At 40.6% G+C, this 27,962-nt stretch overlaps 3 protein-coding genes across 10 annotated transcripts in view; 1 reads left to right on the forward strand and 2 right to left on the reverse strand.

Moving 5' to 3' along the window:
- Window positions 1–569: 569 nt before the first annotated feature.
- On the reverse strand, window positions 570–22,459 carry gspt1l (G1 to S phase transition 1, like). The gene is made up of 3 exons (XM_079644953.1): window positions 21,987–22,459; window positions 20,108–20,152; window positions 570–901 (listed from the first exon to the last, which is right to left on the reverse strand). The coding sequence occupies exons 1-3, from the start codon at window positions 22,177–22,179 to the stop codon at window positions 585–587; spliced, it is 555 nt and encodes a 184-aa protein (XP_079501079.1). The 5' UTR covers window positions 22,180–22,459; the 3' UTR covers window positions 570–584.
- Window positions 923–6,974, forward strand: LOC307015954 (E3 SUMO-protein ligase ZBED1-like). The gene is made up of 3 exons (XM_079644952.1): window positions 923–5,343; window positions 5,565–6,184; window positions 6,334–6,974. The coding sequence occupies exons 1-3, from the start codon at window positions 4,485–4,487 to the stop codon at window positions 6,715–6,717; spliced, it is 1,863 nt and encodes a 620-aa protein (XP_079501078.1). The 5' UTR covers window positions 923–4,484; the 3' UTR covers window positions 6,718–6,974.
- A 323-nt stretch (window positions 22,460–22,782) lies between the features above and the next one.
- pdxdc1 (pyridoxal-dependent decarboxylase domain containing 1) overlaps window positions 22,783–27,962 on the reverse strand; it is a 127,451-nt gene continuing 122,271 nt past the window's right edge. For all 8 annotated transcript variants that reach the window (XM_079646595.1, XM_079646592.1, XM_079646591.1 and 5 more), the window contains one exon: window positions 22,783–27,191. In XM_079646595.1, the coding sequence (XP_079502721.1) occupies window positions 26,872–27,191 (320 nt within the window). In that variant the 3' untranslated portion in view covers window positions 22,783–26,871. The remainder of the gene's footprint in view (window positions 27,192–27,962) is intronic.

Below are 27,962 nucleotides of genomic sequence, written 5' to 3' on the forward strand. Positions count from 1 at the left end.
GGTGCAGCAGGCTTCAAACACGTTCCCCTCCACTGGTTTCAACCAAGCACTACATTTGAGGTTTTCCAACCAAATACGGTTGAACTGACAATTCCCCATATTAATTTGTAAGTAGATTCGAAGATAGATGAGTTTCTGAATGCCGCTAGCTGAAGCTTGGTTGCTAGGTTACTAGCTGGGTGTTCTCCAATAAGGGGCAGGGGGAAACAAAGTTAGTGATTACTGGTTCCATGTTGATTTATTTCAATACAAATTGTTGGGGGGAACTGAAGGGCTATTACCGTACTGATTACTTTGCAGCCCGGACATTTCCCCCAAAACACATTTAGACGTGATCGCAACACAGAAGTACCTTTCAAATCTCATAATTTTTAAGACCTTCTTAATCATATTTAAGACCTTTCTTATTTTTTTGGTCATATTTAAGACCCTTTTAAGGCCTTAAATTCAGATCATCAAATTTAAGAGTTTTTAAGACCCTGCGGGAACCCTGAATTAGACACAAGGCTAGACATTTGTGTTAGTTAGGCCGCCCATCTCTATAGCAAAGATTGCATTTCATTTGTTATTTTAATCATCCATTGTCAGCACTTTATAGCCTGAATTATTGCCTTCCCCCTCACTTCAGTGGAGCGGTGTATGGACTGACCTACGTGTCCGATGAACACAACGTTGACGTGTTCCTTCTTCGGGGCGTCGGGCTGTGTGGGGGGGACTTTGGGTGCTGGTGCTTCCTCCTCCTCCTCAATGATCTCCGGAGCGATCTCCTCCGTCACAGCCTCCTCCGAAGGGCCCCGGTCCCCACTGGAGTCGCCTCCAGGCTCCTCCTCATTTGGCTCCACCTCTTTCTGGTCCCACGGCTCCTCTGTGGTTCTCTCTGAGTCCCCGTTTTCCACAGGAGCTGCAAAGTCAAACACAACATTTAAAACCTGTTTGAGAGCTACCTAAAACGACTCAGCAGAGTTCAATAAACATAAACCTCACGTTTTTCCACTTTTGAAATGATCAAAGAAGAATTATACAAATACAGATCTGAATATCAAAAATAAAAGCAGTGAATTTTCCTCTTAGGGGTTAACAAATTATAATATCCTAATTGATACACAGAAGTTACCAGTGCAGTGAACTTTCACATAAAAAAAAGAAAAATCCTTTTTATAGTGAAAATTGTTAAATGTGCTCCTGAATTTAAAACACAAAAGAGTAGGGATGCACCGAATATTCGGCCGCCGAAAATTATCGGCCGAAAAATGGTTAAAAAGGCCCTTTCGGCCGAAAGAGTTCTAGCACCGAAAAAATATCACCGAATGTCAGAGAACAGGGTTACGTTGGTAAGCTAACGTGTTGTTGTGATGACGTAATCAAAACGCGGCGAAAAGCACGGCGCACGACCATGCTCGCGGCTGGCTCACAGCCAACATGTCTGGCGCTTGGAGATATTTAAAAATATCAGAGAAAGAGCCGCGGATTGCGATTTGTAAAACGTGTTCAGCTGACATTTCTTGAGGGGGTGTAACTGCAAAGACTTTCACCACTTCGGGATTACTCCACCACTTGAAATCAAAACACCCGGACAAATATGCGGAGTAAGATCAAATCACAAGCACTGACAGCGAGAGACTGTTCAGCGCTGCCTCTCATGTGCTTGATGAGAAGAGGAACAGACTTATGGCTGATAAAGCAGAGAAGCTACTGTTCATTAAAAATAACCTACCACTTTTCCTTAATAAGTAGACAAGGCTGGCTTATCATAAACTTATCTAGTTCTACATGTCTACTCTATACCCACTTTCCTGAACAATTTTCATTGTGAGTTATAATTCACCATCTCAGGTTATCATAAGGGGGAAATGACAGCAGCACAGTGTTCAATATATTGTACTTTCGGTATCTAAATGATACAATGTTGTTTACATTGCTCATGAGGACAGACCACCTTATTTGCAGATTCTTGAAATTGTAATTTAATTTGTAATTGATTCTGGATTTTGTATCCAGTTTTCACTTATGTATCTTTATACAATGTTTACTACTTTGCTTATGAGGACAGACAGCCTTATTTACAGATTCTTGAAATTCAATTTGAAATTTCATTTGTAAATAGTTACATTCATGTGGATTTATCCAGTTTGCACATTTGTATGCATGCACTTATAGGTGCATTTGTTGTTGTTGAAGGCCTGGCTGTTACAGTCTTTATTTACACTATTTTGTTGTAGGCCTACTGGCCTAGTTGTTTATGCAGTTTTAAAGCACCTTGGCTTTCTTCTGAATGCACTTTGTTGTAGTTATCCTACAGAGAAAAGAAAATGCACTTGACTTGGAATTAATGTACTGTATGCATTCAAAAATGCTGAATAAAAGTTTTATGGACCCATAATAGTGATTATTATTTAAGTTAAGTTTTGCCATAATCATTTATTTTTCCATAATCAGGCAGCTGAACAACATTCGTAAAAAAAGTATACATTATATATTTATATATTTCTATTAATCATTTTCGGCCTTTCGACATTCGGCCAACTGTTTCCTATTTTCGGTATCGGTTTCGGCCAAGAATTTCCCATTCGGTGCACCCCTAATATAATGTTTATGTAGCAATAATACATTGACATATTTTTTTAAATGTGTCCAGTACCGATAAAAAGTCAGATAACGTCGGAACTCAACAGTACCAGTCTTCAATAAATCCGGCCCGGGGTCTGTTTAATACCGGGCCTCGGTACTCATCCCTACATGGGGAGATGCGCAGCATATTGCTAAGGACTAAATCGAGTTCTCATCTCAGCCTTATTACCCATAGGGGATGAAGAGGAGTAAGTAAATAAAGAGCCCGGCGCTCCAGGGTCTGGTTCTGCGGTGCGTTTTCGGGATGTAACGGTAAAAAATTGCAGAATTCCTCCACGGGATTCCATTGTCATTGTAGGGCTGCCCAATTAAAATTGTATTTTAAATCGCAATAATCGAAATAAAACTATTATTTATTTTATTTTTTGTATTGGTTTTTCAGTTGAATTATACTTAAAGTTCAGGGTAATCAACAGTTAAAAACATACAGTTCGATTTCTTTTTTAATAAATGGATGTTTTCAAAGTAAATGGATAATCGTGATATCATTTATTGACCCAAATAATCGAGATTATGATTTATGCTAGGGATGGGCAAATGGCGGCCCGCAGGCCGCATGCGGCCCCCACCTCCTCTTTTTGCGGCCCTCAGATTAATTTATAAACAATGTAATTAATTAAAAAATATATATTTAAATTTTATTTTAAAAATTGTTTTACTTGTAGTAGCCTACTGATACCGTCCACTAGACTCCTAGATACGTCGCGAGCTGCGTACATGATTTCAAATACCGCAAAATAATCTGTGACGCATTTGTGTGTATTGTGTTTGTTTCCCGGGGAAACCCTCACAAGAAACACCGGCTGTTGTTATGTCTGCTGTGACGTTAAGTTGCCTCTTGTAATTATGCCTTTACAAGCTTAAAAGTTGTATTTATCATCTGAATTTGGCGAAACAAGTTTAATATTCTTAAAACCAAGACTTTATTTGAAATCAGATGAAAACAAACTGTCACGGACTCTGCCGTGTTATCTATTATTGCAACGCTTTTCATTCATAATTTCAGCGGGAGGGAGTGGCGCTGAGGAACAGCAGAGTGCGGGCTGACAGGTGTCTGTGTTGTGACATTCCCCTTATTGTGGAATAAGGGGAATGCAGAGACTGGCTACAAGTGTTTTAGGTTCAAGTTAGACAACTAATATCTGAGTTAGTGTTCATGACTTCATGTCATCTTAATGGTTAATCTCAATACACACATTTTCCGTGCTTTCCAATATTTTAAAATAGTCTTATTCCACTGTTTAATAACCTGTTCAATACAAACATGCCACTTGTAAAAATGAAATAACATTTCTGTGAACTGATATTTGTTTAGTGAGCTCATTAGAGGATGTTCTAATTTTTTGGGGATGTTCCCGTTGATTGTAAAATGTCAATGAAGATGTCAGACTTAGTATACTTGTTAATAGGGCTGAACGATATATCGTTATCGTATCGATATCTCGATATGAACATTCAAGAAATCAATATAAAAAAAGCAATGGTATAAACGATATATATATATATTTTTTTATATTTATTTGAATAGGGACAATGCACATTAATGAACATCAGTATAAAAACAAATGTAAATATGCCGGATTATAGCTACAAAGCTAGTTCTCATCCGTATTTCCCCCGCACTCGCCCTGCTTGTACAGCTGTGGAAGTCTCCATAAACATTTGGCCGATTGCCATTGAACGCACCACTACGGCCAGCCAACCACAAAGCTTAGTTCATGCTTGCTGTGGATTGACAGCTGAACCCAACCAATGACAAACATAGGAGGGTGGGACTTGGGAGTGACGGAGACGGACACAGCCACACACACACGAGGATACTCACAGCGGGGAAATCAGAACTGAAGAAACGAGACATGAGTGCAGAAGATAATGCGGCCGGTGGCAGTGCACAACCTAATTTAGTGCCAAAAAATAAATCCTCCTCTATTATTTGGAGGTATTTTGGGTTTAGAAAGGAGGATGTCGACCAGAGCGAGGTGTTGTGCAGGTCTTGCTTGGCGAAAATTGCGACGAAGAAAGGGAACACAACAAACATGTTTCACCACTTGAAACAACACCACCGTGTGCTGCATGATGAGTGTATGACATTGAAAGAAACACCGGGGACCTCTCAGTCATCCCTTAAGACACCCAAGCAAACTATGATTGCTGGTGCGTTTAATAGTGTTACACCATACGAGTCCACGTCCAGCAGACATAAAGTCATTACAGAGGCAATAACATATCACTTAGCTAAAGACATGGCACCCGTGTACACAGTGTCAAAAGAAGGCTTTAAAAAAATGGTCCACACGCTGGATAAGCGTTATAAAATACCATCCCGAACACATTTTAGTCAAGTGGCCATTCCAAAACTCTATAATGAATGTAAAATGAACGTTGAATCCGAGCTCCGTGAAATTGATCATTTCGCCACAACCACGGACCTGTGGTCGAGCCGGACAACAGAACCTTACATGAGTTTAACGCTTCATTTTATAACTAATAAATTCGAACTCAAGACCCGCTGTCTGCAGACATCCTTCTTCCCCGGGGAGCATACAGGGGATAATATAGCGCAGGAGATGAGAGGTGCGTTAGCAGACTGGGACTTAAAGGAGGACCAACAGGTTTGCGTGACAACTGATAACGCATCCAATATGATAAAGGCTTTGGAGGTGAATGGCTGGACGCGTCTTCAGTGCTTTGGACACAGGCTACACCTGGCAATAGGTACGTTCTGCTATGTTTATTTTAATAACTTTGAGAGAGGGAGAGGGAGAGGTGTGTGTGTGTGTGTGTGTGTGTGTGTGTGTGTGTGTGTGTGTGTGTGTGTGTGTGTGTGTGTGTGTGTGTAGGAGAGAGAGAGAGGGGGGGAAGAATTTGCATTAATATGTGGTTATTTAGCTATTGTAGTATACTCATTAATTATTTTGTACATCTATTTTTTCTAGAAAACGCAGTGAAAGGTGACAACCGGATCAGCCGTGCAACAGGTGTCTGCAAAAAGTTAGTGTGCCACTTCTCACACAGCTGGAAAAAGAGAGTGGCACTTGATCAAGCCCAGAAGCGCCTCAACCTTCCAGTCCATGGACTCATAACTGAGTGTCAAACTAGATGGGGGTCTAGGCTGCTCATGATTAACAGGATTCTGGAGCAGCAGAAAGCACTCTACGAGGTCCTCTCAGAGGACAGAAACACCCGGCACCTAGTTCTTGGACATCAAGATCTGGATGTGCTGGAATCAGTCAGCAAGGCACTGGGACCACTGCTTGAATTCACGGATGCTCTGTCAGGGGAGGATTATGTTAGTGTTTCACACATCAAGCCAGTACTCAACCTGTTTAACACAACCATCATGGCACCAGAGGAGGATGACACTGACATGACCAAGTCCTTAAAAAAGAAAATGTTGGAGTACATGAATAGCAAGTATGAAGACGGAGTCACACAAGAGCTCCTGGATGTGGCATCCTTCTTAGATCCAAGATACAAGACACAGTACATCAGTGTTAACAACATCCCCAACATCAGAGCCAGACTGGTGTCAGAGATGAAGACAATGGAACACAAGGTAAAAATAATGGTTAGAATGGATTAAATGAGAACAGTTCCTTTCATTTAAATTTAGCTGAATTGTGTGATGATAATTTGTATATTATGATACTGTATTATAATATAATTATATTTTTCTTCTTCTTCTTTTTTTCTACTATTTTCTAGCATTCTGTTGAGTCCACCAGAGTGGAAGAAGTTTCACCCCCACCCACCAAGAAGGCTAAAAAGTCGTTTGCAAGCTTCTTCAAAAAATCCACTGCAAGTGCCACAGTACCAATGGATCCCACTGCTGCCATAGAAGCTGAGCTGAGTGCCTACCTGCTGTCCTCCACCATTGACAATGAAGAGGACCCCCTTCTGTGGTGGAGAACTCACAAAGTCAACTTTCCCCGGATCAGCAACATGGCAAGAAAATACTTGTGCATGCAGGCCACTAGCTCTCCCTCAGAGAGAATTTTTAGTGCATCAGGAAACATTGTGAGTTGTGAGAGGTCCTGTCTGAAGCCAGACATGGTTAACAAGCTAGTGTTCCTGGCAAAGAATCTGTAAATACTGTGCTGTAACTACCTCTGTTCTGTTATGCATTTTCTGCATGCTGTTATGTTGAATATAAGAATATAAGATGTTGCACTTCAATGCACTTTCAATGTTTCACCTTCCACCAGCTGCTGCATTGGTGATTTATTGTTAAAGCAGAGCTGCAGTAAAATGTTAGATTTTATTTATTTACTTTATTATTTTTTGAGTGACTTTATGTTAATGTTGATGACTGGCAGTTCAAATAAATAAAACTGCACTCTTTTGCACTCTTTTGTTTTATGATGTTTTTATTTTTCTGAAAAATGCTTGGTTTTCACCGAACCCGTGGTCATATCGTATCGTATCGATATCGAGATATCTGGCATGAATATCGAGATATGAAATTTTGTCCATATCGTTCAGCCCTACTTGTTAATAGTTTCATACAACACATGGAATTTTTGTGTGTGTGTGTTCCAATTGAATCTGCGGCCCCCCATCAAAGTTGCCCATCCCTGATTTATGCCATAATCGAGCAGCCCTATGTCATTGTACATCACTCAACCCGCGAAATACACAGTCAGTACATAGCTAGACCGGCAAATTTGCGGGCCAGGAATACACGGACACAGCTGTAGCTACAGTGTGTGTGATAGTGTGTATTTTGCAGGTTGCTGAATGTTTTTTGCGTGTGTGTTTATGTTGACAAGGAGGTTTTATAACTGTGGGCTACACAAAACGTGCAGTCAATTTCATTGCCGTCCGTAGTAGTTAATAGGGTATTTTTATTTTAACTCTCGTCCCAAATTCGTCCAAACATTTTTTTTATATTCTCCCCGACCCTATTTTTTCTGGCCCCGGGACGACCTTATGCTCGAGCTATGACTGCTACACGCAGTACTCTTATTTTGGTACCTGAATAGGTTAAGAGGTCTTTGGCTTTTCTTGCCGGAGGGTGGGGAGGTGCGGTGCCCAGACAAATAGAATCAAATGATGTGGGAAACACTGTAGACTGCATGTCTACTGTCATTGGATAAGAGGTTACGTTTTCCAGCCAATAGTTTCTTAAAAAGGTGTAAATGTATGGTTCTACTGTCGCAAGGTTTATATGCAGGGCTGCGGTGGGTGCACATGCAGGAGCACCGGATCATTTGAAAAAAGCGCATTTGCGCACCAACATTGAGAGAGACAGAGAGACATGAGAGAAGAGAGAGATAGAAAAGAGAGAAGAGAGAGATTTGCGAGTTGCATAAGAACTGGTAAGACGCGTGAAGGGTCTGCTTCATGCGCTCTCTGCTGCGAGGCGCGGGCGCGCACCACACCCCCCGTTGAAATTTCACGATACAGAGGGCTTCATACTCCACTAGCACCCCCCCACGTTGACATTCGTGATACAGAAGGCTTCATACTCCACTAGCAGGGCTAGGGCTGTGCAATTTAATCGATCCTGCGATATATATCGATATTTTGTTTCCCGAGAAAGTATCGATATTTCAGCCGCGGGTATCGATACATTAACTCCCATTCAAATCCCCCGTGTTCCGCCTGGCACTCTGCTCGCTGCCCATTCCCCCCCGTTCGCTTTGCATGAAGAGCGGTTACGTCAGCCAGCCGAGCCGCTAGTGTCGCTGTAGAGCATTTTTGGATACACAGACGCCGGTGTCTTCTTCTCGCAGTGAGTGCGAAGCGGTTCAGGAGAATGGCGGCAAACATTAACCACACTGGAGAGGGTCTTCTCTACCGCCGGAGATATCGGCCCAATCCCAAACCACTCCCTCGACGGAGTGAACTCCGTCTGTAGCCACACTCGCAGCTCAACGAGGCTCCCTCCTGTCAGATGGAGGGAGTAAATACAGCAGCAAGCTTTGGGACGGCCTCCCCTCTCTCCGGCAGAAACAGAAAATGCCGTAACTGTATGTAACAACGGTTTCAAATTAACATCTCTTAGACAAAAAGTTTTAATTAATAACTCAAATAAAACTCCTAACATCTTTCATTGTGTTTCAAAGCTCTTTTAGTTTTAAACCTGATGTTTATAAGCTTCTTAGTTTTTCCAACGGTCTGTAAATATACACAACTTTATAATAAAATTTACACATTTACCTTTTTCTAGACTAAACACAGGTATGATCCTAAGTTAAAACATATGAGGTTATCATGAGGTTGTTAACATCGCAGTTTATCAGTGGATGTTTGCTGGAACTACTTGTTAACAGCTTGACAGCAGCGGACACACACAGCGCGACTCCGGTCAGGTAGAGACCGGTCTCAAGTCAGCACCGCTGCAGACTTGCTGTTTGAGGGCTTGATAGCCCACTCCCCCTCCACACCGCTCCACACTCGTAGGCGGACCCTCCGCGTGAACGCGCAAACTGAGGGGTAGGGTGTAGGGGGCGGTTTGGGAATGGGCCATCGTCACTGCTCAGAGAAGTGCACTTCTCCCAGACCACGTTGATCAGATTATATTCCTGAACAAAAATCTGAAGAGAATGTAGATGCAGTTATGTAGAGAGGAGCCTTTCTGTTTAGTGTTTTTGGCTTAAATGTTACTCCTTTTGACTTGAATTATTGGCAGGTACATTTTACATTAAATGTTGTTCTTAGTGAATTGAATTATTGGCTACCTCATATTCTGTGTTAAGCTAAAAATGCTGTAAAAGAATCTGTTCAGAACAGGCCACCTGCTGCATCTTTTAATTCTCCATTGTCCATTGTGATACTGCACTTTATGTACTTACGTTTCAAAGGCTTGTAAACTACAGTTGGCACTGTTTCAATAAATGAAACAAATTTTCTCACCACATCTTTTGAGTCATTTTGTCCAGCATTTGCAAGCTGTAGACTCTCTGTCTAGTCAGAGCCATATATTGTATAATTGATGCTTTCAGTTTTCAGTTGAATTAATTCAATCCAAGTCAATGGAACACTCACAAGATGTCACCAAAATCACACTGTCCCTTTAAAATCTTTCAGAAAATGATGTAAGTGTATCGAATTATATCGAATCGTATCGAATCGTTGGCTGAATATCGTGATATATATCGTATCGTGAGCTCAATATCGTGTATCGTATCGTGAGATTAGTGTATCGTTACAGCCCTAAGCAGGGCTGTTTATATGTTCATTTGGCATAATCCAAATAGTCTCCAAATTAAACCATTTCCCAATTTGTGATTAGAACATCTAATCTTATATAAGACAAAAAAATCTGTCCAGGTACTACACTTAAAAAATAACCCTGGATCATTTTCAGGAACATATAATGTGCACTGTCCCCGTTGAATAGGGGTGCAACAACTAATCGACTTAATCGATTACCAAATTAGTTGCCAACTAATTCAGTCGTTGATTCGTTGGTGACGTCATCACATGTGTTCTACACCCCATTAAGCTCCAACGTTATCGCTCTTTTTTATCGGTACAGGAGACATTTAAAACATATGTCATATGTATTATTGCTACATAGACATTATATCGCAGTCTTAGTGTCACCAACTCCGTTTCTAATATGCAATATGACTACAAAATGCATCTATAATGTATTTTTGATCTTCCCAATTCAGACGAGAGATCTCTCCCCCGCCTGCTTGCGAGGGGGCGGGGCAGTTTACACACACGCAGCTGCTACATGCATGCAACACACAGACACGGAGGAGATGGCGGAGAGAACGCGCTCCGAGGTGTGGTTAAACTTTAGCCGTCTCGATGTGGACAATGCTCGTTACCAAAAGTGCAATAACAGTTCATCATGTAAGGGCGGTAACACGAGCAATTTGTCTAAACATTTAGCAAAAGTGCTCCACATCCAGACGGAGAAATGCACCGGGTTCCACTGTCTTTCTAGAAGCTCTGTAGCCCCGTCCACGAGTAACGTTTCCACGTCAGGTGTTATGTATGCTAGCAGCAACACACAGAGTTAACTCAGTTATAAAAACATAGGTTAATGATTAGAGGTAACTGAGTTATTTATTTTGTTAAAGTTTCAGCTATTCTGTTTACAGTTCTGTCATCACATTATTTAATATGATTTGTCAAAACATTGTTGTTTCTTTTGATGTGAAATATTATGCATTTAGTTAAATAAAAAGCAATGTTAGTTTTGTTCACAATTTGTTTAGTTAGTTTACCTTATTTCTTGTCAAAATAACCGTTAATACTATCGTTAAAAAGGACCGGATCGATAAGCAGTATCGATATAAGTAGTAGTACGGTTAAAACCTTAACGATCCGAATAATCGATTAATCGTTTCATTAATCGATTATCAAATTAGTCGTTTGTTGCAGCCCTACCGTTGAATGAACTAATAAATAAATAAATACTTTTCATTTCCCATCTCACACAGGAGCAGAAATGTAGTAATTTAAATGTTTTGGTTTGTTGTGATTTATATGAAGATAAAATACTTGTGGCGCTTCCCGCACTTTACCCTTGTATACAAGTTAAAATGATATTGTACAGAGTCCTGCACTTTATAATGTCTTACTTACACGCACCAATGATGTTTAGTTAATGAGTTTCCCGACTCAAACACAGGACCGTATGCCTCTTTTCCACCAAACAGGATCCTGTTCAAGAACTGTTCTTTTGCTTTTCTGGTGCTGAACCGGTTCTTCTCTGTAGCACCACTTGTGTTTCCACCACTCAGAGCCCGACTGGTGCTGCGTCATGACATCACCGTTTACGTTTCTCCCAAACGCCGCTCACAACAACAACAATGAAGGACTCACTGTTTACTGTCAATCTTGTTTCTTTTAATCATACGAAGCCAGATTAAAATAAATAAATACTTTTATTATTTACTTTTCTCCAGAGTGCCGTGGTTCATTGTTTATTATTGTGATTCAACGGCATTTACTGACCACTGCTCGTTCACCGGAGTGTAGTCTCCCGTTAACTCTTGGCAGCGGCCGCTGGAAAGTATTCACTGTCTGCTGATAAATATCAATATAAGTGAATGTGTTTCAGTATGAATTGATGCTATTTGGCATCACAACGCTGTTATGAAAGTTTCTCTGGTATAAAATGGGTGTTAGCATAACAACCGAAGCTAATCTGACTATAGCCGCTTTCACACCAAGTAATTAGCCGGTTCTTGTCACCCCCGAACTCTATAGTCCCTCAAACTGTCTTAGTAGATCTCGTTCTCACCGGAAAAAATCCCAGAGGGAGGATTAGGCAAATGAAGCCGCTGACATCACTTCTTCTTCTTTGGGTTTACTGGCAGGCCGCAAACAACTTCACGGCGTATACGAGTAAATCGCCAGAAGCGCCAACACCTCATCACTCCGACGCTCCCATGTTTTATTTTGTGTTGCCATAAGTTGTCTCTCTCCGTTGGTGCGCTGGGCTAATGCAAATGCAAATAAAATGGCGGCTTCACAGAACTTTTCGGAGTTTTACGGGGCTTGGTTTGCAATCCACCCAGCCAATCAGAAATTGTTAGCGTGGCCGGCAGATCCACAAACCATTGCCTCCCCAGGAAAGTACTACCTTGCTAGCAGGGACGATTTGGGGGTGAAAAGGTTTGCGCGAACTAGGGACTGGACCCAGATCCTTTTTGGTGTGAAACCAAAACTCTTTTTCCCCCCCCCTCCCCCCATAGGGATGCCAGAAACTGACCATGATCAAATTCGAAAATCGGTGTGTAGCAGGCTGCTGCAGCAGGCAGCAGCAGTCTGCACAGCTGGCTTCCTCCAAGTTTACAGTAAAACAAACTGGTGGTGTGACCAATGGCCAATTACAATTATTAATACTATTATTAGCATTAGTCTATATTTTGTTTGAAACTAAGCCAGGAAAAAAAAAAGAAAAACAGTGATGAGCGGGCCCTTGCGTCCGTGCACCTGTCGGGGAGAGCAGCCGGTCGTCCCGGCGTCAAGCAGACGCGCGCGAGTCCTCGGAAATGAGCCGTTTGTCATTTCTCTAATTTTCGCTGGAAATGCTGGAAACGCTGTAGTACATATGCCAGGCCTGTAAGTGGTGCTGCTGCCGCCACAAAATACACCAAAAGCAGCGAAGAAGACCCCGGAGCATGGTTGCCATGGTTGCCCTTCCGTTTATTCTCCGCGGTGGACGGCGTGTTCTCCTGCTATATATCTCTGAGGTAGTCCACCAGCAGATGGAAAACACCCGCCTCTTCCAAGGAACGAGGGGACCGTGCGGCAGAGTTTCCGTTAAAAAAATGTTCCGCCAGTCAACATGTCCGTTAAAGTTTAAATCTTCCGTACAAAATTAGAAAAGTGCCGGTCAGAGGTCTTCTTTGTTATTTATTGAGCTTTAAAACAAATTGATAACGACTCTGTTCACTGTATAATAATATAATAATATTTAATAGAGAGTGCCTGCCTCTCTTTTCCTCCCCTCTTCTGACAGCCCAGCAGCAGCAGGAGACGTGGGGAGAGGCGGGGCTATTTCATCGTTATCAGAAAATGATCATATCGGGCTTACACACGGAGCCTTTGGACCCCCCAGAGGCGTTGCGTATGCTGGTCTACCCACCTTGGGACCTGGGAACCGTTATCTTTACCCCCCCCCCCCCACAGAGTGGAGCAAGGCAACGAAACTTAAAATAAGAAGCAGCATTTTACGGCGCGCTATGCATGGGGCCGCCTTGAGGGGGTTTCCCCGACATGTCGTTTCTGTAAATTAAAGGGTGTTTCATGTTGTCGTTGTTGTGGGACTTCTTAATACCTTGGAAAATGCCGTTTAATACTTTTTAATAGCCTTAATTTCGCTAAATTGATTTATCAACTTTTAATACTTTTTAAGATCCCGCGGACACCTTGTCTCCGGAAACGATTTCAGCCAACAGTGATGTTTAAAAGAGGCGTGACGCATGGCTGGACTTATGTCAACGAAGCACAGCTCTGCAAACTGTTCCCGTTGTGATTATAAGTTATTCAAGATGATCAAATGTGTATCAGACTTTCTGCCCTTTACCGTTTGTTTACTCACTAATCACATCTCCCCTGAATGTTAGGATATCTTTTTTTCAATACAAACGCTTTCATTGTGAGGTGATGTTTACAGTGAGAACAGCAATTATATATGTAACAGGCCTACATTACACACTTTATTTGTATGCTTTAGTAGATATCTACAAGTAAACAGTAGATATTTTTCATGAAACCATATAGTGCTTCACATAATAAAATATACAAGGGCTGTAGCCTGATATACATTATATGCTTTAGGAGCTGTATGTGTGTGTTGTACAGTCAGTAGGTGTCTGTTGTGGAGTGTATAGGTGTCTGTTGTAATTGAATTTGCCGCCAGCAGAGCCGGTGTGTGTGTGTGTGTGTGTGTGTGTGTGTGTGTGTGTGTGTGTGTATGTGTGTGTGTATGTGTGTTAGGGTTACCCCCAACCCTATGAGCATTTCTTTGTAAGCCCCGCCTTTTTGCAAACAGGTTTAGATGAATGACGGGCATATTTATCGACTGAACATGCTCATTTTCTACGGTAATGTGTCTGACCCACCACCGATGCTGTATACTAAGTTTGGCGTTGAAAAAGAAAACATGGACATTTAAGGTAATATTTCACTGTTTTTAACATTATGCTAATTTAAAAAAAATGAAGGAGGTGGAGCTTTGGGGTTCAAGGACATAATATGTAGAGTAGATCCACCCGAATAAGTGGGCAAAATTTCAGGTCATTCGGAGTGAGGGTGCCACTTTGTAAAGGTTTCCAAAAATGGAAAATGTAGTAGTTTGGCTTAATTTGTGACCTGTAAATCGTCAAAAATGGTACATTCTCCATTAGCTTACGAGCTCCATGTTCAAGCGATCGACTATTCCTTCTCAATGTAGCATCACATTGGATATGCACTTAAGTTGCCCTAGATTTGAATTTTTCCGATCATTTCCCTATGACGAATTAGCACAAATGTGCTTAAAATGCATGAAAAACGCCCATTTTTCTAAATGGCCAGCTTTCTGGGCGCGGGGCTAATGAAAAGCAATTTGAAATATGTGTGCAATCATAATAGCAATGTGTATACAGCGTTTCGTGAATATCGGAAAAACTATATGCGAGCAGTTGAGCAATTTGCGACATGTAAATCGTCAAAGATGGTGTATTCGCTGTTGGCTTACGACGTCCACGAGTGATTTTTCAAAAATGTGCTCCGCAATTAAGTATCATATTGGATAGGGGCTGAACTTGTCCTGCATTGGAATTTTTCCGATCATTCCCCTAGGAGGAGTTCGCAAGAATGTGCTGAAAAACGCACATCTTTCAAAATGGCCGACTTTCAGGGGGGCGGGGCTAATGGAAAGCAATTTGAAATATGTGTGCAATCATAATAGTAATGTAGATATAGCGTTTCGTGAATATTGGAAAAACTATATTTGAGTAATTTGGAGTAGTTTGGAGTCATTTGCGACATGTAAATCGTCAAATGGTTTATTCGCTGTTAGCTTACGACCTCCACGATTGAGCTATCAAAAATGTTCTTCTCAATTTGGCATCATATTGGATAGGGGCTGAACTTCTCCTGGACTGGAATTTTTCCGATCATTCCCCTAGGAGCAGTTTGCAAAAATGTGCTTAAAATGCATGAACGCAAATTCTTCAAGATGGCCGACTTCCTGGGGGGCGGGGCTAATGGAATCTATTTACAAATATGTCCGCAATTCCATGAGGAATGTCTGTGCCAAAAATCGTGAAGTTCTAAGAAACTATATGTGACTACCACACAATAGGGGGCGCTAGTGAGCAGTTTTTTGAAAAATTACGTGTTTTTTTTTACATTCTCGAAAAGGTTGTGGGCTCTGACGTGTGTCCCAAGTTTTGCGTCCGAAGCTCATTTTATGCTATCGCAATAATAAAAAAAAAAAGATAGGCCACGCACACATTCTGAATTTTTTGCGACACTTTAAATCTGAGTTCGTAGTCACCCTGAGAGTATGTCTAAAAAAAAATTAAAAAAATTAGTCCATCCGCTGTTGAGTTATAAATTGGTGGTGTTTTTGGCGCCCCCTATGGTCCAAAATGAAAATGCTTTGGTGTGCCTATTCCCCAAGACAGACTAAACCTATTTACCAAAATCTATGATGTTTGGATACATGGTTGATGAGTTATGAGCATTTCTTTCTAAGCCCCGCCTTTTTGCGAGTACGTTTTGATTGACGGCGACAATATTTATCATCCTAACATGCTCATTTTCTACGCTAATGTGTCTGACCCTCCACCGATGCTGTATACGAAGTTTGGTGTTGAAAAACTGAAAATTGAAATGCAAGTGAATATGTAACTGTTTTGAACATTATGCTAATTTAAAGAAAAAACATGTAGGCGGAGCTTAGGGTTCCAAGGGGATTATTTGTAGAGCAGGTCCACCCGGATATGTGTGCAAAATTTCAGGTCATTCGGAGTTACGGTGCGACTTTGTAAATTTATTCCGAAATGGGATTTTGATAGGTGGCGCTATTGAGCACGTTGGAATATTTTAACCCATTGACTCCAGAATGTTGCAATTTTTACCGGTCCTGGCGTCCGTGCAAAATTATACAACTTTGTCAGCATCCTAAAGGCCTGAAAAACAGGAAAGATGGCGAATAAAAATAATAATAATAATAATTCCACCAATAACAATAGGTTTCCTCGCACTTCGTGCTAGGACGCCGTTGGGTCCTAGCACATCGTGCTCGGGCCCTAATAATAATAATAATAATTCCACCAATAACAATAGGTTTCCTCGCACTTCGTGCTATGACGCCGTTGGGTCCTAGCAAACGGATGGTCAAAGTAAGTTAAAAATAAACAGAATCTGACTCTATAAAGTGTTTTTTTTTTTTTACAAGTGTGTGGTTGCGTTCTAGTCACTTTGCTCAGCGCTACTGCTTGTTACTTTCATTTGCCGTACTCGCCATTAACTGTTATTGCTCAGGTTAATCTCGCCCGCCCTCAGACGTAAGCGTGACGAATTGGTTCTTGCCGGGCAGCCGAGAGGGGCCAGCTCAGAACCGGTTTTCTGAGTTTGCAGAGCTTAATCGGGCTCTAGCCCGCAACCGGTTTGGTGGAAAGGGGGCATTAGAGTCTTTAAAAAGCTCCCCACATTCACCCCGATGGAACACTTTACTCTTTGAGACATTTTCTGAATTGAGGACTTTTAAAACTGTCCATAGCTTTATCAGAGCAATGGGCAGTTCGCCACATGCCATATAAGGTTTAAACAGAAGATCTTGAGGCAGATACTGGGTGATGATTGTAGGGGTTTAGTTAATATATTTAAATAGTTAAATTGCTATTTGTTTTGAAATAGGAAATTAAAAATGTCTACTACAGAAACCTGGCCAATGTGTGCACTAGACACTGCACTAAACTGCATTGTGGTTCCGTCACGTCGCTTTGTCTCCGTTGAGAAAAGTTCAACTTTTGAAGCGTCGAAGGACGGCCAATCAAATCATATGCCAGTACAAGCTCTAGCCAATCAAACCGCGTGCTTGTGTGTCGGGGGCGGGAGATTAATGTGATTGGTTGTTGGTCGCACGCCAGATACGCCCACCGACAAGCTTCAATGTGACGCTACCGTGTGGACGTACCGTAACGGTTGGGTTGGCCATCTGTTAACATTCCCTTTCATCTAACAATGTGACACTTTTTCCACTACAGTGTAAAGCAAATAGCACAGCAGTTAATAGAAAGACTGCACATTTAAATGCCTCAATAACAATGGTATCAGAGCTGCTGTATGTATGATAAGGTAATGTAATCAATGTTAGTTTACAACTATTTGTGTAACTATTAACATAATCGAAGGAAAATAAATACCCTTTGAAGGAGCTCACTTGTAAAAGCACTAAAAGAAGCAACTATATAAAAACAAGTAGCAATCTCAACTGATTAAAGAGCAACTTCCAGGTTAAAGACACCTGTGAATAAATGTGTAGGAAAATGATGAATACACTAGATTTTCCAAAAAATATACACTACAGTGACATCGGGCGTCGTTCTTGTAAGAAATGTTCACTTCCGCATAAAAAAGCCTCGGCACGTGACCTCCCGCGTGTGACGTAACACAGGGGACACAAGGGGGAGAGCGGCCGGTGTAACGTATTAATAAACATGGATCCCAATGCTAGTTTCGACACAGAAGAAGTTGAACATGAATATTCAAATGCATATGACGGACCACAACCTTATAATTATGAGCCTGCTAGGCGTCCAAGAGACCAGGAGCAGCCAAGGATTAGAAGAAATAACGGCCATCGGAGAGAAATTGAGCTGTGGTGTGAGGAGAACCAGTGGAGAACTGGGCAGCTATCTTGGTGAGTGACCGGCGTTAGCTACAGAATGTTAGCTAACGTCACATCACAACATTGTAAAGTTAGCTATCATATATCAGGCTATAACTAAAGTAGCATTGATAATATAGTAACGTTACTGGCAGGACTGTTGATACTGATCCATAATAGGGTTGCCAGAAACTGACCATGATCAAAATCGATTATTCGGCAGCCCTGGCGAATAATAATCGATTATTCGACCGAGCCCCCGAACGCTGGAGATAAAAAAAAAACTCAGACAAAAGGAATTCCGTTGTTTTCTTTACTGGAACATGTTTAACAGTACAAACAAAATAAACGACAAATAGACCAACATCAACATAATGTTGGTTTATTTTTTGTTATTTTCTAAAGTGCCTGCCATTGCCTTTATTTGGAGATGCGCTATACGCAGCAGTGCAGCGTCTTTCTCTGTAACCTCTTTGGCGTGCTTCGCACTCAAATGCGAACACATTGTTGAGGTTGAGCTGTGATAGACCAACGTCTTTTCGCAGAGCTTGCATTTAACTTCCTTTGGACTTGTAAGTTCGAAGTAGTTCCACGAGGAGGAACTCTTTACCTGCCGCTTTGTTCATCTTTAGTCGCACGTGTGAGGGAGAGGGGGGGCGGTGTGTAGCGTGCTGTAGCAGGAGTCTGCTCTGCACGCAGGCTTCCTCCAAGTTTACAGTAAAAACAAACTGGTGGTGTGACCAATGGCCATTTACAATTATTAATACTATTACTATTATTAGCATTAGTCTATATTTTGGTTGAAATTAAGCCAGAAAAAAAAAAAACATAATAATAGAATATATAAATAAAATCGATTTTTAAAAATAATATTCGATTATGGAGACTGTAACGAATATTCGAATAATCACTGGCATCCCTAATCCATAACAGAAACTAATGCGCAAGTATCAGCCGTATCTCGCGTTACCTAATGCAACTCCACACTACGGTGCTGTGTACCGGAGGAGAAACGCGAGATACGGCTGATACTTCACGATCTGGAGGAGAAAGGTTGTGGAGCCTCCGTTGATATGTCGTTGTAAATGGCTTGATGGAAAGCAGGTTTGTAGTCGAGGAGGGTGCACAGCTGATTGCAGCAGGTGAGTGGAGGTTGAGCCGGGAGTGACAGCCACCACGCACACACAAACAACACAGACAGGGGGAAACAAACAAACACAAAGGAGACGGCTGGAGCAGTACAGCCACCACAGCGTTACCTAATGCAACTCCACACTATGTCTTACGGTGCCGTGTACCGGAGGGGAGAGAGAGAGAGCAGCGAAGGTGGGGGGGGGGGGGGGGAGAGAGAAGTAATACGGTTTCCTGATAAAACTGTGGAGAGTATGTGCTGCAGGGAGGTGGATGCACAACGCACCCAGGAACGAACGCTAGCTCCGGTCCTTTTTACTGTGGACTCGATGTCCTGACAGGCTGGTAGTTGTGCAACCTGCACAAACACAATACTGCACCATGATTACAAATGGTGAAATACAATGTAAAACTACCGAAAAATACCAGCTCCTTAAAACACAACCGCTCTACTCAACGCAACTCTACTATACCCGCGATCAGAGAGCGGAGATGTGTCCCCTGCGTGATGTAATATGACGCGTTTGACGTATGACCTTAAAAAAAAGCAGTTTTTAAGAGCAGAGCTCAAAATTGCTCCTTTCCTTCTGAATTCCTGCCCTTATGTCTCGTAAAACATATCAAATCCTGCATTCACTTTTTTTATTGTAATTTTCAAGCAAGTTTAAGCATAAATGTAGAAATATGAAATATGGCCATGTGTGTTCAAAGTGATAATAGTTCCTGTAAATGTGTCAGAGCAAGATCCAGAGACAAAACAAACATGTGCTAATCTACAACTAAACTCATTATTCAGGGCAAACAGTGTGAGCTCAATATTAATCTGCAAGAAGGCACCTTGTGCAGGATATAGATGTAGAGTCTATACTGCTAAAATCTTAAAAAGGAGGAATGAATAGACAAGGCACACTCAACTTCTGTATGTTGTCTCAGTTACCCATAAAGCCAAAAGGCACGTTAAGCTAATCCATGCATTCAGTGTGCACATGTCCGGACAATGAGGTGAGCAGTAACAGCACGAGAGATTCTAAACAAACACTGCACACATACCAGCACTTTCCAACACGTCCATTGAGGATATCTTCTCCGCAGGAACTGAAACAGAACAAATGTAAAGGTTAATCTTTCAGGTGATCTTAAAAAAGGAGCATGACCTGTTCTTGTAGTTTTAGGAAAAGTGGGGGAACACAAGGAATATCTAAACCGACTGGCTAAAACAAGTTTGTTTTGCCATGTTCCAAGCAGCTTTCACTACCAGAGGCCACCTTAAATTCAGACAGGAGAAAAATTAAGATAAATGTGGAGAACATTGACAAATCCTTTCCAAGTCCATCCTTACTAGGTGCACACACATTCTTTTGTAAAATGATCCAGGAATATTATATATATATATATATATATATATATATATATATATATATATATATATATATAATAATAATTTTGAGGGACTTTACTTGAGTATTTCCATTTTCATGCTACTTTATAGTTCTACTCCACTACAATTTAAAATGGAAGTATAGTAATTTTACTCAACTCAATTTATTTAACAGCTTTAGCTACTTTTAACAAAATGCATCTCTAACAATTAAACTAGTGGACTAACTTTTAAGTCACAATACAAATTGTTTGAATATTTCACAAAAAGTCAATCAGTACTTTGTCACAATACAATGCTACTTAATGCAACTATATTATATTATATAATCTTTTAACGGTCTCGCCCCGCCGTACCTCTCAGAGCTGCTCCATCCTTACTCTCCTGCCCGGTGCCTCAGGTCAGCTGATCAGCTGCTCCTGGAGGTACCGAGGTCTAAACGGAAGCTCAGAGGGGATAGAGCCTGTTCCGCTGCCGGTCCCAAACTGTGGAATGGCCTCCCATTGACCATTAGACAAGCCCCTTCACTGTCCATTTTTAAAACTCGCCTAAAAACCCATTTTTATTCCTTGGCTTTTAACCCAGCATGAGACTCTGTTTCTGTTTGTTTTTATATGCTTCATTGGTTTTGTTGTTTTTATATTGTTATTTATTGTTGTTTTGTTTTTGTTTTTTATGGCGTGTACAGCACTTTGTTTCAGCTCCGGCTGTTTTGAAAAGGGCTTAATAAATAAAGTTGAGTTGAGACATGTCACATATAATTGCATACACAGGCAATATTTCTGCACAATTATTTAGTTTATTTGTTATTCTTTATGTACATTTTGATTTTGATTTTACTTAAGTACGAGTTTGAATGCAGGAGTTTTAATTGTAATTAAGTATTTTGACAATAATTTATTGGTACTTTTAATCGAGAAAAATATCTCAAACCCTGTTCCACCACTGATACAGGGATGAAACTGCTGTGATCAGAAGTGCCTTCACGCGGTTTCCGACCAATGACACATGTTACTCCTCTGTACCGGCAGTGCGTCAGAAAATCCACGTCACAACTAACACTCACGTTTCCTTTATTTTATTTCCAAGCGCTTAGCTTTAGTTTTCAGGTGAAACTGTGAAAACATTGCTGTTTGCCAGCGGCTCATTTTATTTGGTTCCATTTACTTTTTTCGAATAAATGGTAACAAATCTAAAAAGGCAAAGACTCAACTGAGAAACCACAGCAGCTAACCTACATGCTAGCTAGCGCCGGTTTGTTGTAGCATGCTAATGCCGGCTGGGTTGATTACTTTAAAAAACTGCTTTGACAGGGCTCTATAAGTTTCAACAACACGATTTAGTCTAGCGCCTAAGTAACATGTACATATTTAACACGTTGTAGGAAAGTTGCAGTGTCAGGTATATAATGTTAATTACTGCTACACCAAACAGCTAGCTAGTTTTGTAGCGCTTCAAGAACGCATGTGAGCTAGCCACCCAGCCCCGGCTCCTGTTAGCAACTAGCTAACTGCTAGCTAAAGTAGCACCCCAACGTGTCTGTGAACTTACCGACAGAATCGAGATTTTCCGAGTGTTCATTCATGGGAAAAGTCGGAACAAATTCGACGGCATTCACGTTGGGCACAAATGGTTTAGCGTTCACATTAAAGGCTGTGAATGTTTCTTCAAGTTTTCCGTCGATTGTGGCCTCCACATCGTCCTCTTGTTCCCAGGAATCAGGGGCAGTGTCTCTCGGGTCCATTGTGGGTCTTAGATGTTCACAGCTGTGAGATTTAGGTTAACGTTACGCAGTTATTTGTCAACACAAGTGTCCGCCCAAAACCCGGCGTTAAGGTCCCCCCTTGAAGTAATTGAGAGCGTCCCAACTCGAAGTGTAACGTTATGTCTCCGATTCAGGTGAATAAAGCAGCCGGTTTCTAACGGGGAGATGATATTCGACTCAGCACTCCCAGAGACAGTCCGCGTGAGCTAATGCGTCCCGTCAGGCGACGTGCTACACGTAGTGAACCCTGGGATATGAAGTATTTTTTCTAAGCGGAAAACGTTTGCCTTGAAAGACTCCTGGGGGCAAGAAAACTACGTTCCCCAAAGACTTGTAATAGTCAGTTTACGTTAGTAGTTTCTGACCTTTTTCAGAACTGCAGATTCGATTCGTTGCGATTTCACTCTTATGTTATGTTATACTTACGTAATTAACTTAAAATATAAATGTATTGATTATATTGATGAGACAAATTTTACTTTTCACAGTGAAATTCCTATATATTCTGGGATTTGCGAACGTTGTGGTCACGAATAGTGTAACAATAATATCAGTATTCAAAAAAGCACGCCAAAACAGCAATTTACAGAGCTTGTGATTTAATAAAAATGACACAAAAATATAAAAAACTGTTAATTATCTGAATTCAATCCCTTTTATTTCCTTTCATTTCACACATTAATGCATTTTATCTTTGGGCACATTAGGCGTATCACAGCTTTGTAATCATACATACAAACTAAATCGAATACATCTAAATATGTCAACATAGTATATTGGTTGAATGTCCTCAATCCCCACAAATATGATACACACCTTTTCCCATACAAAAAGTCCTCTGGGATTATTTCTGTTAAATGAACTGAAACACATTGTGTTGCTTACAACAATCTCAGAAGGTAGGCATTACAGTGATCAAATAATTACTTACCAGTTCTGACAATATTAAATGAAGTAATTATTACTGCCACAACATAATATAATATTGAAGGAGGTGAGAACAGATACTGTTTTGCAAGTCACAAATAATATTAATTAATCCTTTTAATGTATTTTCAAATAAATAAAAAACACAATGCAAATTAAGTAGAGCCTAAACTAAACCATTGACATTCAAGTCTCTTATTCTCCTATTAGTTACAGGTGAGACTGCTGTTTTTTTATTATTATTTTGTTGCAGTTGTCAAGGCTACAGTTTGCAAGAAAGTGACAAGTGTAGATTTAATTTCAGTCCAACATGCCTCAAACAAAGAGTTTTAGTTTTTACGTTTTCACATTCTACAGATTACTCAAATGAATTTGGATTCTCCTTCTATGCTCTTTATAGATACACTTAAGTATTAGCTCTTTTCTCTTGTCATTATTCAAATTCTGTTACAAAGCCTTAAATCGCATTTAGACATAGAACATTTCCATATTGTAATTTTCATTTTTTTTCATAAATGTCCTTTTTGATTTGAATACTTGGCATTGTTTTTGTTTATCTTGTTACCATTTATTTATTGCTACACCTGCCAGAAATCTATGTCTCATGTAAAAATATAGACTTAAAGAATGTACTGATCAACTGAACCACCAAGATGCTAGCTGCACTGAATGACCAATTCCCATCATTACAGAGGAAGATTCAAAAACATAAGCAGAGCTGATTTGGCAAATCTAACTGAACCACAGACAGCTGTGGCCTCACGTTAGGGCTAGAAAACTTTGAATGTATTCTGTTGAGAGACAGACTTTATCCAAAATGTTAAAGCGTTTGTGCATTTTAAAGTAAAGATATAAAATGTTCTGCTAAACAAATAACTCAGACAGTGACAGAGGACGGTTCAGGACATTTCACTGTATCAAATCAAAAGTTGTATTGATTTGGCTTTGCATTATATTCACATAAAAATAATCATCAACAACATTCTGCTTCATTTACACCATGTTGTTAATTAAATATGTAATAAATCAATTATCTACAGAACAAGTGCAATTACGCTGAAATAGATTATTTTGCAATATTTATCCTAACTGTGTTAATTCCCTCATAAACCTGTATTCAATCCACATTTTACAACTCTTTACAGTAAACATTTAAAATATTTGTTTTTTCAATTTTGACACCTTCATGAGAGACATTCTAAACCATTCTGCAAAAACCCATAAAGGCTCATTCACCTTTATTAAATCCCAAAATGCTTAATATCCCTGCTGCATCAAAAGTAGATATCAGGCAACAGTCTGGTGGTTCAGACAAGTTGCTATCATGTTAAGTGTGACGTCATACACACTTTGCATATTTCCCCATATTTTCATGTCTAAACCCATTGGTGACACATTAAGGCCCCTAGACCAAGCTAATTCTTGAAGTTGCCAAACGGGGGTACTACACTTTCGTGTCGGTTTGTAACGTCATTCTGCCCAAACAAACTTTTTCAAACTGACTTACATTGGGAAAGAGGTATCTGTAAATCAGCGGATATCTCTTTTGAGCTAAATCTACTACCCACGATGAACAATGAAAAGCAAAGGTCCCTAATGTTTAAAAAGCATTAGAAGCCGAATCCATTGTTATTTTCCCTCTCAATTCATTAGACTGAGCAGAGTGGCCGGGATGTTGCAGTTGGAGGCGGGGCTTGAGGCTGGGAGGCGGGGTTTCAAAACTATGCAATTTAAAATGCTCTATGCGCCCAATGGAAGATCAGCGGAAGAGCTAGTGATGATCCAGGTACATTTGCAATTAAAGTCAGGACACTTCGGCTTCATCCACCACTGAGCAACTTTCATTGGAAAAACTGCCCTTTGATATGGCACTGGAAAATGTTTAAATGCTAACCCTGTACAAGAAGGACTTTGACCCAGGTCTGGCATGATGTTTTAGGCAAAAAATAATTATCTTTACAGTAAATAAACCCGTGAGAGAACGTTGCTGAGGTTCCATAATCGACACAAACAATAATACATTTAGATATAAATTAAAAAACATTACTCCGACCCGGTTGCATGTGCAATTTCAAAGGGCATTTGATTTTGATCCACAAAGCTATGGCAGCAGTTTATAGGGCCACTGTTAGTGCACAACCTTGAGATTATTACAGTTGATTCATATTAATTCAGCAAAAGTCACAAAATCAAAAATAATTTATATACTAAAGAAGTCATTATATCATGGGAACAAAGTCTTAATATTCAGAGAATACATTTAAAGTGTACCAAGATAAAAAGTATTTTCATTACTCCTCTGTGTAAATCGTTCTAACAAATGTGTCTTTATTGTTATAAAATCCTAACTTTTTTTTCTTGTGAAGTTGCCACTTTCAAATGTTGTCTCATAATATGCCTTTTATCACATTCTTAACCCTGTACTTTATTTCCTTCTTAATATGTTAAATCATTTTGAAATCGTACAATCACATATTTGTTTTTGTAATACTCTGACTTTTCCTCAGGATATTAAACCGTTATGTTCATGGCATTGTGACTTTATCCTTATTTAGATTTATTTCAGTGCAAACATGAAGGGAGTGTTTGAAGCGGGAGAGCAGGCTACAGCCACTATCAGCAGGTCATCTTTGTATTAAATAGATCATTATACTTGATTATAAATAATTATAGTAAGTAATTTCCTGGGTTAAATATATAGATTTTGTGTAGAATATTTACAGTGCTCCACTTCTCTGATGAGATCAGGGTGTAAAACTCACCGCTGGGCAGCACGGCCCTCTGAAAGGGAAAGATCCCCCTAAACACTTCTCTGCTGTTTAGTGTACTCTTGTTTCACATCCTTAAACATCAACTTGCAGCTGGAATAATGGGGAGAGCCCGCAGAGATGAGGCAGGGGTGCTAATTTCACTCAGTCACTAGGGGTATAATAATTCATGTTTTTGTATGAAAGAAAGCTAATGATTCATCTCATTTTCACTTATGGGAGTAAGTCTAGTTGCGAGCTCAGAGTCCACAGTGAACCCGGGAATGTTTAGTACCCCAAAGCTTTATGATAAAAATGTAGAGTTTCCCAGAAACTGCCGGATGCTAACCCGCATATGTTGGTCAATTTGCACAATTAGCACAAGTTGCATTAATTGGCATATGGAACCATTTTGGAGTGGTTTTGGGAGTTATTGAGGATGCTGAATGCATTTCTGCCATTTTCAGGATAAAAAATGGTAAAGATAGTGGCCATATTTATACTCCAGGTGGGCTGATTTTGATGACATTGAGTCAATTTTAGAGTTGTAGGGGACTCAAAACTGCCATTGTTGATCCTGAACATTTCAGAAAATGAACTCAGTATCCTCAATAATCCTCAATAATGCATAGGCCTAATAATGTTAATTAATGCAACTTGTAATAATTATGCAAATTGCCCAACATATGCAAGTTAGCATCCAGCAGTTTCTATGTGCTGGGGACCCTACTGTACATTTAACTTTGGGGTAATCAACATGTCAGGGTTCTTACTGCTGGAAATTAGACTAAGTTCATTCTGAAAATGATAGGAAACTAATTCCTCAGAATGCTGCAGCAGGTAAAATATGGAATGACTAAAAACTAGAATGCACTCGGAAGAGATCAGAGGTGGATGTCCCCTTTGACAAACAGACCAAACAGCTCTATCAGCGTCCCCACACTACTGGAATAGTTGGATTCACATCATAAGAACACCTCTCTTAGGCTGGTAGCATTCAGAGGACGGCTGGAGGACACACCGATCTCCCGCTCTGCTCTGCCTCCTGGCCTTCAGGCTGCCTCTCCTCCTTCTCCTCCTTCTCCTCCTTCTTCTCCTTCTCCTCCTCCACGTGTGTGTGCTCCTCCACAGCAGGCTCCTGGGTTTCCTCCGCCACAGCATCAGCGGCAGAGTGTGAGTCCTCCTCAGGGGGAGAGGAGGGTGGGGGGATGGTCGGAGAGCTGCTCCCCTCCCTTTGTGTCTCCTCAGCTTGTCCGATGGAGCTGGTTTCACTGAAGGAGTCAGAGCCCCCCCCTGAGCGCCGGAATAACCTCTGACCTGTGAGGACATCGAAAGACAGGAAGAGTATAGTGCTAGAGTGAAGTCACCGTCAGTGAGAGACAGTGCTGTCCACTAGTTTCATGTCAGGGTCACACTTCAAATCGCAAACTCTTTCATCACCTAGGTAACCTGAAGCAAGGAAGGAGAAAAACCATGTGACATTTAGAAATAATAGGATTGCTTCCTAATTTGAAAATTAGGTTCCTTTCCTCCTTTTCAGGAGGGAAATGTTTCTACACAGAATATACAACAGAGATTGAAAGTTACTAAGTACATTTACGCAAGTATAGTACCTAATTACATATTTGAGGTACTTGTACTTTACCAGAGTATTTTTATTTTATACTACTTTATACTTCTACTCTACATTTTGGAAACAAATGTTGTACTTTTTACTTATTTCAAAGATTGATGTATAGTTAGTAGTGTTGTAGTATACTCGAGACCGGTCTTTTCTCGGAATCGACTGCATTTCTACTCGGTTTTGTCTCAGTCTCGGACCTATAGGAATCAAGATTTCGTGTAAAGACCCATCAAGACCACGGCTGTGGCTGGGGATGTGACTAGAAGTAAATCGCCATGTTTCAAATGCAACCAATCACGTGACTTCACTGACTTACTTTCAAACACTCATCAGACTCCGAATCTTAATGTCTGTATATTTCCCCCCCGTTCAAACATACTCAAATGCTCTTGAAGTGAACGTGTCGGGAAATTCAACAATTATTACAATTGGCTACACAAACCACAAAAATGTAAACTGCGAAG

The sequence above is a fragment of the Notothenia rossii genome (assembly GCF_949606895.1).
Source record: "Notothenia rossii genome assembly, chromosome: 8".
NCBI classification, from domain to species: domain Eukaryota; kingdom Metazoa; phylum Chordata; class Actinopteri; order Perciformes; family Nototheniidae; genus Notothenia; species Notothenia rossii.